This window comes from Callithrix jacchus, chromosome 1 (assembly GCF_049354715.1).
Source record: "Callithrix jacchus isolate 240 chromosome 1, calJac240_pri, whole genome shotgun sequence".
NCBI classification, from domain to species: domain Eukaryota; kingdom Metazoa; phylum Chordata; class Mammalia; order Primates; family Cebidae; genus Callithrix; species Callithrix jacchus.
Window position 1 is genome coordinate 70,285,592 of NC_133502.1, and position 12,475 is coordinate 70,298,066.

The following is a 12,475-nucleotide window of genomic DNA, read 5'->3' on the forward strand; positions in this document are numbered from 1 at the left end:
TGACCTAGAATTCCTTAACCATCTGGGAACACAGCCCAGTAGGTTTCAGCCTCATTTACCCAGCTCCTGTTTAAGATGGAGTTGCTCTGGTTCACTTGCCTCTGACAGTTGTAGGCTTCGCATACAGTAAAGTCTGTCCAGAGGCAGAAAAAGAATCTCTGCTGTTTTTTTTTTTTTCTCTATTGCATTTGAAAGATTGAGATATATTTATGTACCATAGAGTTCATCGTTTAAAAGTGTACAATTCCGTTTTTTCTTTGTATATTCACAATGTTGTAGAACTATCACTAATTCCAGAACATTTTCATCTTCCCAAAAAGAGTCCCTATATTCGTTGTCACTCTCCATCTTGCTGTTTTCTCAGATCATTTGCCCTTCTTTTTTTTTTAATGATAGTACTTGGCGTGAACATTTGCTCATTTTTAAATTGGGTTGTTGTCATATTAGTGACTTGTAAGAGCTCTTTCTATGTCTTTGATTCAAGTTCCCTATCAGATAAGGTTTTTGCAAGTATTTTCTTCTAATATGTGGCTTATCTTTTTGTTCTCTTAACAGTGTCTTTTGCAGAGCAGAGGATTTTAATTTTAGTGAAGTCCAATATATCAACCAGTTCTTGCATGTGCCGTGAGTTTAGTCTTGTATCTACAGACTCATCTTGAAACCACGTGACCAAGGTCACTTATATTTTCTCCTGATAATCCTCTGGAAGCTAATAGTTTTCCACTTTATTTTTAGATCCATTATATGTTTTGAATTACTTATTTTAGTGTATATACATAACATGGTTTTTAAAGTTTCTGTTCAGTAGCATTAAGTACATTTCCATTGTTGTGTACTCATTATAACTGTCTGTCTCTAGAACTTTTTCATCATCCCAAACTGAACTCTGCCCATTAAGCAATAACTCCATAGCCCCTGGTGGTCATTATTGTACTTTCTGTCCATGAAGTTAATTACTCTAGGTACCTCATATAAATGAAATTATGCAGTAATTTGGTTTTTTGTGACTTGCTTTTTTTTTTTTTGAGGTGGAGTTTCACTCTTGTTGCCCAGGCTGGAGTGTGATGGCGCCATCTCAGCTTATTACAACCTCTGCCTCCTGCCTCCTGGTTCAAGTGATTCCCCTGCCTCAGCCTCCTGAGGAGCTGGGATTACAGGTGCCTACCACCATGCCTGGCTAATTTTTTTGTATTTTAGTAGAGACTGAGTTTCACTATGTTGGTGGCCAGGCTTGTCTCAAACTCCTGACCTCAGGTGATCCACCCGCCTCAGCCTCCCAAAGTGCTGAGATTACAGGTGTGAACCACCATGCCCAGCCATGACTGGCTTGTTTCACTTACCACGATGTCTTTAAGGTTTATCCATATTGTGACAATCAGTTTCCTTCTTTTTTAAGGTCAAACGGTATTCCATTTTATACATGTACCATATTTTGTTTAAACATTCATAAGTGGATGAACACTTGGGTTACTTCTACTGTTTGGCTATTGTGAAGAATGTTGCTGTGAGTTTGGGTATATAAAAATCTGTTCAAGTCCCTGCTGTTGTATCTTTTGACCCAGAAGTGGAATTGCTGGGTCATGGAGTAATTCTATTTTTAATTTTTTGAGCACCTGCCAAACTTTTCCATAGGGGCTGCACCATTTTACCTTCTTACCAAGACTGTGTAACTTCTAATTTTTTCATGTCCTTGCCAGTACTTACTTTCTCATTTAAGAAAACAATCACAGCTGCTGTAGTCTGAATGTGTCTCCCAAAATTCATGTGTTGGGAACTTAATTCCCAGTGCAGCAGTAGTGGGAGGTGGCACCTTTGGAGAGGGGTTTATGTCACGAGGGCTATACCATTAGCAGTGGATTAATGCTGCTATAAAAAGGACTTATGGGAGAGGGCTCACCCTCTTTTGCCCTTCCACCTTCTGCCTTGTGAGGATGCTGTGAGAATGTCCACCCCAGGTGCTAACACCTTGGTTTGGATTTCCCAGTCTCCAAAACTGTGAAGAACTAAGTTTCTGTTAACTACCCAGTCTCAAGTATCCTGTTATAGCTGCACAAAACAGATTAAGAAAGTAGCCATCCTAATGGGTATGTGATGATATCTCATTATGGTTTAATTCATATTTTCCTAATGATTCCTGATGTGTATCTTTTCTTTCCCCCCCTCCCCCCTTCCCTCCCTCCCTCCCTCCGTCCCTCCCTCCCTCCGTGCCTTATTCCCTTCTGCTCTTCCTGACTCCCTTCCTTTTTCTTTTTTTTTTTTTGACAGAGTTTTGCTCTGTCTCAGGCTGGAGTGCAGTGGTGCAATCTTGGCTCACTGCAACCTCCACCTCCCAGGTTCTAGCAGTTCTCCTGCTTCAGCCTCCAGAGTACCTGAGAACACAGGCATGCACCACCATGCCTGGCTAATTTTGCATTTTTGCTAGAGACAGTTTGATTATGTTGGCCAGACTGGTCTCGAATTCCTGATCTCAAGTGATTTGCCTGCCTTGGCCTCTCAAAGTGCTGGGATTACATACATGAGCCACTGTGCCTGGCTGATGTGTATCTTTTAATGTGCTTCTTGGCCATTTGTGTATCTCTTTTGCAGAGGTCTATTCAATTTCATTGCTCATTTTTAATTGGGTTGTTGTTTTGTCTGTGAGTTGCAAAAGTTTATTATGTATTCTACATATTAATCTCTTATCAGATATGTGATTTGCATATATTTTCTGCCATTCTGTAGGTTGCCTTTTCACTCTGTTGATAGTGTTTTTTGATATACAAACGTTTTTCATTTTAATGGTTTATGTATTTTTTCTTGTGTTGCGTGTTCTTTTGGTGCCATATCCAAGAATTCAATGCCACATCCAATACCATGAAGCTTTTCCTCCATATTTTCTTCTAAGAGCTTCATAGTTTTTGCTTTTATGTTTAGATTTTTGGTCCATTTTGAGTTAATTTTTATATATGGCTTAGGGTAGGGATCCAACTTCATTCTTTTTAATGTGGATGTCCCGTTTTTCCGTCACCATTTGCTGAAAGACTGTCCTTTCTTCATTTCTCATTAAATGGTCTTGGTACCCTTGTTGCATATTATTTGTGATACATGTGAGTATTTACATTCTGGGCTTTTTACTTCTAGGCGATTTATTTATTTGAGATGGAGTTTCACTGTTGTTGCCCAGGCTGGAGTGCAATGGCACCATCTTGGCTCACCGCAACGTCTGCCTCCTGGGTTCAAGTGATTCTCTTGCCTCAGCCTTCTGAGGAGCTGGGATTACAGGTGTGTGCCACTGTGCCCAGCTAATTTTTTTTTTTTTTTTTTTTTTGTAGAGACAGGCTTTTTACATGTTGGTCAGGCTGGTCTCAAACTCCCGACCTCAGGTGATCCTACCTGCCTCAGCCTCCCAAAAAGTGCTGTGACTACAGGTGTGAGCCACTGTGCCTGGCCTTTATTTTCTAAAAAGACTGGGCTTTGCCATGTTTACCAGGCTGGACTTGAACTCCTGGGCTCAAGTGATTCTCCTGTCACAGCTTCCTCAGTAGGCAGAAATACAGCCACACACCACCATGACTGCTTGGGCTTTTTATTCCATTGGTCTATATGTCTGTTTTTATGCCAGAACCACACTGTTTTTATTACCTTATGTTTATAGTAAGTTCTGAATTCAGAAAGTGTGATATCTTTAACTTTTTTTCATTTTCAATATTGTTTTGGTTACTTGGGGTCCCTTAAGATTCTATTTAAATTTTAGGATAGTGTTTTCTACTTTTGCAAAAAGCATCATTGGGATTTTGATGCGGCTGGCATTGAATCTGCAGATCACTTTTGGTAACAATAATATCTTAACTACATTAAGTCTTTAAATCCATGAACATGGGATGTCTTTATGTTTATTTATACCTTCTTTAATTTCTTTCAGCAGTCTTATAGTTTTAAGCATACAAATTGTTCACCTTCTTGGTTAAATTTATTTCTAAGCGCAAGCTGTCTTTCCTGCCTTGGCCTCTCCAAACACTAGGAGGTATGTGAACCTAACTTGAATTTTGGCTTTCTTTTCTTTTCTCTTTTCTTTTTTTTTCTTTTTTCCTTTCTTCCTTCTTTCCTTTCTTCTTTCCTTCCTTTTTTCTCTTTTCTCCTTCCCTCCTTCCTTTTTTCCTTCCTTCCTTCCTTCCCGGGGGGTGGGGGGAGGCAGGTTTTATTTCAGGTGCTGGAGAGCTGTAGGCCCTACTCCTCCCCCAGAATGCTGCCAGGGTTGGGGGATGAGCCCTGGCAGGGGTGAGTGCTCAACAGGAAGGAAATGATGGGCATGTGCAGGGGCAGGTAGTCCCAGCACTCCTTCAGTTAGCTGTGGGTGCTTGCCCTTGGTCCAGAGGTCATCTGGCTGAAGCCCACCTGGGAGAACAGGGCCACTGGGAGACACTGCATTATGGCAAAGCCAATCCAGGGCTCCACCTCATTGGTGTAGTTGGAGCAGGACACCAGCAGGAAGAGCAACGTGATGGGGTTCTTGGTGGGGTACGGATCTTCCGGGTCTTGGACTTGTGAGCCACAGGTCCCGCTGGGCCATATGGATGGAGAAGTTGCCAAGCTTGCAAATCACAAAGATGGCGAGTACTAGTTTTACCTGATGAGCTCCATAGATAGGGGCATAGAGAGGGTGGTTGATGTAATAGGCCATCCACGCCACAAAGCCCCAGTAGTAGGTACAGTTCTTGAAGGTGTTGCACAAAGGCATCTTGCCATGGGAGAAGCAGTGCATGAAGAGCTCTCTAGCAGGCACTTGACGTAGTGGAATGAGTGACAGATGCAGGCAAGGTGCACTACAGTGTGCCAACTGGATGTGAAGTCATATCTGTGGCCATAGATGAAGGTCACTCGGAAGAAGACAAGCAGGTAGATGAAAAGGGGCTCCGCGTACTCTGTTAGGAAGACCGTCACCCAGCAGATCAGCTTCTACTTCTGGCCCCCAGGTCCCGGAAGTACAGTGTGGCTGTGGTGCCCGTGGGCAGCTTCTGCAGAACATCCTCATCCTTCAGGGACTCGCCCTTGGGGTCCAGGCAGAGGGACTGTGTGGATCTTGGTGAAGAGGTTCTTGATCTCCACGATGGTGGTGTGGGGCTCCACCTTGTCCAGGAAACACAGCTTCTCCCTGTCATTGCATCCAGAATCTCCACTTCATAGTGCTTCATGGCTCCCTCCCATGGTGGCTGCTGTTTGCGGCTGCTGTGCCTACCTGCATGCGACACAGGACAGGGCCTCTAACCATTGATTGGTTTTTATGGGTGAACTGTTCTTACATTCTTGGAATAAATTCTCTTGGTTATGGTGTATAACCATAGTAAACTGTTTAATAAACTGTTGAATTTGGTTTGCTAATAGTTTGTTGCGGGTTTTTGCATCAATGTGCATAAGGAAAATTGGTCTGTAGTTTTCTTTCTATTTTTTTTTTTTGAGACAGAGTCTCGCTCTGTTGCCCAGGCTGGAGTGCAGTGGCACAAACTTGACTCACTGCAACCTCTGCCTTCTGGGTGCAAGCTATTCTCCTGCCTCAGCCTCCTGAGTAGCTGCAATTACAGTTGAGCACCACCACAGGCGGCTAATTTTTGTATTTTTAGTAGAGACCAGGGTTTCACCATGCTGGTCAGGCTGGTCTCAAACTCCTGACCCAGTGATCCACTCACCACTCACCCCCCAGCCTCCCAAAGTGCTGGGATTATAGGCCTGAGCCACTACGACCGGCCATGTAGTTTTCTTGTAGTGTCTTTGTCTGGCTTTTTTTTTTCTTTTAGTCTTAAGGTTATACCTGAATTGTCTGACTTTTTTACAGAGTATAGTAGTACTCCCTGATCTCTGGTTTTGCTTTCTGTTGTTTCACTTCCTGTGGTTTCAGTTACCGAAGATCAGCTGTGGTTTGAAAATCTAAATGGAAAATTCCAGAAATAAACATTCAGAAAGTTTTAAGTTGCACACCATTCTGAGTAGTATGAAGAAATGTTGTGCCATCTTGCTTCATCCCTTCATCTATTGTTTACACTGTATATGCTGCCCATCTGTTAGTCACTTAACCATCAGTTATTGGATAGACTGCAGTATCACAGTGCTTGTGTTTAGGTAGCCCTTATTTCATTTGATAATGACCAAAAGCACAAGAGGACTATGCCTACTTAAAAATTAAACTCAATCATAGGTGTGTATATGAAAAAACAGTATATATAGATAGTCCCAAATTTGATGGTTGGACTTAGAGTTTTCAACTTTACCTGGATGCAAAAGCAATAATGTATTCACTATGCACCCCTACTTATGATAGGACTGTCTGGATAAGCCCCTCTTAGGTTGAACGTATCATATGTCTAAAGTGACTTTCAACTTATGGTTAGTTTATTGAAACATAACCCCTTTGTAAGTTGAGGAACATCTGTATAGGGTTCGGCACTTATTCAAGGCATCCACTGTGGGTCTTGGAATGTTTCCCCCTCGTATAAGGGGGCACCTACTGTAATGCTGGCTTCAGAGAGTGAGTTAGAAAGTGTTCTTTCCTCTTCATATCTTGGGAAGAGGTTTAATTCTTTAAATGTTTGCTGGAATTCTGAGAGGGTTTTGATTACTGATTCAATCTCCTTACTAGTTATAGGTCTATTTATGTTTTCTGTTTATTCAGGATTCATTCTTAGTAGGTTATGTATTTCTAGGAGTTTGTCCATTTCATTTTATTTATACAGTTTGTTGGCTAATTGTCTAGAACTCCCTTAGACTCCTTTCTATTTCTATAAGGTCGACAATGATTATTTTCTCTTTCATTTCTGGTATTAGTAATTCAGGTCTTCTGTTTTCTTAGTTTGTCCATTCGTTTGATATTTTCATTAAATTAATTTTTGATTTTGTTGATTTTCTTTTCCCTTTCCCTTTCCTTTTTCCCTTCCCTTTTCTTTCATTTTTGTTTTTTTTGTTTTTAAGGCAAGGATTGACTCCCTTCTCCCATACCCCAGTAAAGTGGTAAGATCATGGCTTACTGCAGCCTCAACTTCTTGGACTCAGGTGATTCTCCGACTGCAGCCTCCCGAATAGCTGGGACTCCAGGTGTGTTTGCCACCATGCCTGGCTAAACTTTTTTGTGTGTGTGTTTTTAGTAGAGATGGGGTTTCATCATGTTGCCCAAGCTGTCCTTAAGTCCCGGGCTCAAGGATCCATCTGTCTCGACCTCCAAAAGGCTAGGATTACAGGTGTGAGCCACTGCACCCGACCTGATTTTGTTGGTTTTTCTATATTGCTTTTCTATTCTATATCACATTTGTATTGCTTTGATCTTACTTTCTCTCCTTGCTTGGAGTTTCGTTTGCTCTTTTCTAGTTTCTTACAGTGGAAAGTTAAATTACTGATTTAAGATCTTTTGTACCCACATAGCTACAACTTTTGTTAAGCACTGCTTTGAGCTGCATTCAACTGGTGTGTTGCATTTTCATTTTTGTTGAAATGAAAGTTTTGTTAATGTCTTGTGATTTCTTTTATCTGTTATTTAGGAGTATGTTTTAATATTCATATATTTACAAATTTTCCAAATTTTCTTATGTTAATGATGTATAGTTTCATTCTGTGAGGTCAAAAACATAGTTTGTATAAATTAACTTCTTTTAAGTTTATTCAGATTTGTTGTACAGTCTTCTCATGTGCACATGAGAATTTATATCTTGTTGGGAAAAGTGTTCAATAAATGTTAGGTTTAGTTAGTGTACAGCGTTACTGAAGTCTTCTGTTTCTTGCTGATCTTCTAATTGTTCTGTCAGTTATTGAAAACTGGTATTGAAGTCTCCAGCTGTTGTTGATTTGTCTATATGTACCTTTTATTTTTAGAGAGTATTGATGCCAGTGGATGAGGATGATGACTTTTTTTTATTTCAGTGACACTGGAGTCTCACTTTATGGCCTAGGCTAGAGTGCAGTGGCGCAATCATAGCTCATTGCAGCCTTAAACTCCTGAGCTCCTGCCCCAGCCTCCTCAGGAGGTAATACTGCAGACACATGCCACATGCTTGGTTAATGTTTAAATTTTTTGTGGAGATGTGGTCTCACTATACTGGTCTTGAACTCCTAGCCTGAAGTAAACCTCCCGACCTGCTGTCTGAGCCTCACAAAATGCAAGGATTACTGGCATGAGCTACTGCACTGGGCCTATTTTTTTTCCCTAAGAGATGGGGGTTTTGCTATGTTGCCCAGGCTGGACTTGAATTTCTAGGCTCAGGTGATCCTTCCAGGTAGCTGGGACTACAGGTGCAAACCACCACTCCTGGCTGAGAATGATAATTTGATGTTGCATTGTATACATATTTTAAATATTGATTCTAAAGGGGTTCTATAAATCAGTATGAAAGATTAAAGTCACCAATAAAAAATTGACAAAAGATGAATAGGCAATTCACAGAAAAAGAAATGTAAATTCCTAATCGTAGGAAAGAAGCTCAGCTTCATTGGGAATAAGGGAAATAGAAAATAAAATTAGATAACCATTTAAAATATCAAATTAGCAAAAATTAATTATTACTATTTTTTTTTTAGTTGGAGTCTCATTTTGTTGCCCGGGCTGGAGTGCAGCGACGTGATCTCCACTCACTGCAGCCTTCACCTCCTAAGTTCCAGCAATTCTCCTGCCTCAGCCTCCTGAGTAGCTAGGATAACGGTGCCCGCCATCACTCCAGGCTGATTTTTGTATTTTAGTAGAGACAGAGTTTTGCCATTTTGGCCAAGCTGGTCTCAAGCTCTTGACCTCAGGTGATCTGCCTGCCTCAGCCTCCCACAGTGCTGGGATTACTGGCACAAGCCACTGTGCCTGGCAAAAGTTTGAAAGTTATTATGCAGTCTTAGGATATGGAGGGACCAATGTCCCCCAAAATTGTTAATGAGACTGTAAGTTTTTTTTTAGCCATCTTTTTAAAGCTTTTCTTGTGGTTATCTTTGCATATTATTATGAATACTTCCCCATGTTCATCACTCTACTGCAACAAGACCAATCTTGTTTTACCTGCACTTTCTGTAAACTGGTTTGTGTCTTGGCTGCATTGAATCCAGGTTTTTTGTTTTGCCAAAGAATATTTCTTAAGTGGTGGTAGTTTTTGTTGTATTATATCATGTGGCAAATGATCTCTGATTGTGATGTTATGGTTGATCAGGTTTCAGGTGTTATCAGTCTGATGATTACCTTGTGCCTCATCAGCTTTTACCTAGTGATATTAGTGGCCGTTAATGGTCATGGCCTATACCATTAGTGGCAGGATTCTAAATTATTTCTTTCTTCATTCATTAGCCGAAATTCTTAAAGAACTTTCCCTAAGCAAGTATTTGGTTACTTTGAGATATAAAAAGGCAGAATAAATGCTTCCTTTTATTTCTCTCATTTACTAGGTTTCAGAGTAATGACTTGGTTTCCTGGATTCTTCCAGAGGTAGATGAACTTAAAATTTTGAACATACATGAATGTGTTTTAATCCATGGCACATACTGTTCTTTTTCTTCATTCTTTGCCCAGAGGGAATTCCTTCATTCTGGCTCCTGAATTCTTTTAATATGACTGTAGTCTTGAATATCACTTTGCTTTTGGCAAGGTATGATGCTCCAGGATCATGTACATTTTTTGCCCCAGACTTGGAATCAGCCGTTTGTCCATAGAGTCCCATTTTCTTTTAGTGGAAAATATTTCAGAACCACAGTCTGGGCCTTAAGGGGGGTGCTCACTCTTGTTGGGTGGCTCATTTTTTCTAGGTCTTTTTGATAGATAGAACTTGGAAATCCTAATTAGTTTTCTTCCAGGTAATACATAGTATACTTTCAATTGATATTTTTAATTCAAATTTAGGATTTCAGAGTTTCTACTTTGATTCTGTATCTTTTTCTGTTACCCTGGTATTAGGTAACAGAAATACCTAACATATACCATGTTAGGTATTTCCTAACATGGTTATAGAAGATGTTAACTTTGGGGGAAGTGGGGTAAAGGATATATAGGAATTCTTGTTTTTTTGCAGCTTTTCTGTAGGTTTAATATTATTTCAAAATTTAAAAAGTTAATTGCGGCAATTTTAAATAAGTGAAAATCCCACGTACTCTTATCATTGTTGGAATGACTACAATTATGGCACATGCATACAATGAGATACTGAGTAGTTAGCTATTAAAAAGAATGTGGGCCAGGTGTGGGGGCTCATGCCTGTAATCTCTGCACTTTGCATTGAGCCGAGATCACGCCACTGTACTCCAGTCTGGGCAACAAAGACTTGGTCTCAAAAAAAAAAAAAAGCTAAGAAAGAAGCAACCCTAACACTTAGTGGCTTAAAGCAACAACCATTTATTATAATACTTTGGGTTAGTGGTTTGAGTGGAACTCAGCGAGAATTTTTCACTGATTTCTCTTGTGTTGTCTCATGCTTCTGTTGTCACCTGCAGGCTTGATTGTAGTTGGTGGTCTAAGATGGCCTTGCTCCTACGTCTGGCAGTTGGTGATGGCTGTTAACTGGTTTGTCTGTGAGGTCTTAATAGGGAGAGTTTCTTATGCTCTCATACTTCTGTGGCTAGAAGAGATTTCTCCTTGTGATAGTCTTGAAGATCTTTGGCAATCTAGGTTCAGAAATCCATGTTTTCACCTCACCTGGTTAGAGGAAGTTGTTAAGCCAGCTTTGATGTAGGGATGTGGAGAAATGGAATTGGAAACAAAGTCATATTGTGAAAATGTGTGTGTACAGGGATGAGAGGAATTCGTAGCTCTTTGTTTTTGCAGTTTCCACAGGAGTGATAGGATAAGATGTGTAGTTTTAGAGGGTTCACTGAGTCTAGTGTCACCACAGATTTGGAGGGGGCAGGGAAAAATGAGTCAAGGCAGGGTTAACAGGTCATTGCAGTAATCTATGGGAAAGATGGTAAATAAGAGCGTGCACAGACATTATTGCACACTTTTTATCCTCTGCTTCTAAACATCTCTGGAATTGGGATATCTCAAGATATTCCATTCTGACCCCCTCAGGCTTTTGAGCATATGACACCCATAACCCATCTCTCTTATTGTGTGGATAAAGCAACTTCAGTCCTAGAGAGGTTAAGTTGCTAAGGAACACATAATTCATAAGGGACAGAGCAGTCAGATCCTGGAACCTCAGTCTCTTGTAGACCCAGATGATTTCTACCAAAGCTCCAGTGATTTGCATTGATGGGACAGATCGAAAGTCTATAATCTTAGCACCTTCCATTATTAGGGGAAGTGAAGGCATCAGAGATAACACAGAATGAAGTTTTATCTTAAATAACAGAGATAGACTCTAAATTTATTTTACATATTTTTTATAACATTTTAAAATAATGAATTTGTTATCTTTCTTTGCTAATTTTCATAATAACTTTCTTTTTTAGCTACAAGGCTTTGGACGACCAAGTGTGTACCATGCTGCTATTGTCATCTTCCTTGAATTCTTTGCATGGGGCCTGTTGACAACTCCAATGTTGACTGTAAGTATTGCTGAACTGGGTTTTTGTTTTGTAAGAGAGTTAAGTTCTTAGGCATGTATCACTGTATATGTCTAGATTCGTGTTTGGGAGTAGCTCTTGATAGTGATTTAAAATATTGTTTTGTTTTTTTTTTTTTTCATTGTTTCTCTCTTTTTAATTTTTTTCCTACTGTGGTTTCTGAACCACCTGTAACAAAACACCTCTTTAAATATTCCTGGGTAGCCATGCACTGCTATTGAACTAGACTTGGGTGCTTCTATACAGATGAACTGTGTATGTTTAGGAACATCTTTCAGATACGCTATTGCAGCAAAACCCAACCTTTTTAGTACCACGGACCAGTTTCATGGAAGACAGTTTTTCCATGGAATTTGGTTGGTGAGGGAATGGTTTCAGGATGAAAGTGTTCCACCTCAGGTCATCAGGCATTAGATTCTCATAATAAGTGCAGCCTAGATCCCTCATGTGCATAGTTAAGAGTAGGGTTCCCACTCCTATGAAACTCTAATGCTGCTGTTGATCTGATAGGAGGCAGAGCTCAGGTGGTAATTCCGGCTCAGGACAGGCCACCGACTCAGAGAGTCCTGTCCTACAGGAAATTGTAGAGCATTGTTGAAGTTTGTAACTTTATGGGGACATTAATAATCTTTGACTTAAGAACATAGTAAATAGCAGATTGGTGAGTACTTTGTAACAATGAGTAATAATTATAGGAATGTCTAAATTTCAGTTTTTTGTAGCTTATCTACAGCCATTTCTTTAGAGGTGATATTGAATATCTTAGCAAGAACTTGTATATTTAATCTATGATGTGGTTAGAGGGAAGAGAGATGCCAAAGAAAAGATTGAGGGGGCAGATCCTAGGTAGCTTACAACTGTTTAATGCTTAATTTAATAAAATATTTTAGATTGGTGTTAAGTTTCAGTTGTCTTAATTATTCCTTTTTTTTTTTTTTTAAAGACCGGGTTTCACCATATTGGTCAGGCTGGTCTTGAACTCGTGACC

General features: G+C 40.1%; 1 protein-coding gene and 1 pseudogene across 7 annotated transcripts in view; one reads left to right on the forward strand and one right to left on the reverse strand.

Annotated features, from left to right (window-relative positions):
- SLC71A2 (solute carrier family 71 member 2) overlaps window positions 1-12,475 on the forward strand; it is a 100,886-nt gene that overhangs the window by 20,908 nt on the left and 67,503 nt on the right. For 4 of the 7 annotated variants that reach the window (XM_035298532.3, XM_078364639.1, XM_035298539.3 and 1 more), the window contains one exon: window positions 11,374-11,469. The exons of 1 other annotated variant lie outside the window; for it this stretch is intronic. In XM_035298532.3, coding sequence (XP_035154423.1) covers window positions 11,374-11,469 — 96 coding nt within the window. Of the gene's footprint in view, window positions 1-3,960; window positions 4,004-11,373; window positions 11,470-12,475 lie in introns of all 7 variants that reach the window. 2 more of the 7 variants (XM_078364633.1, XM_078364637.1) reach the window with 1 other exon arrangement.
- On the reverse strand, window positions 4,207-5,171 carry LOC103792001 (very-long-chain enoyl-CoA reductase pseudogene; annotated as a pseudogene).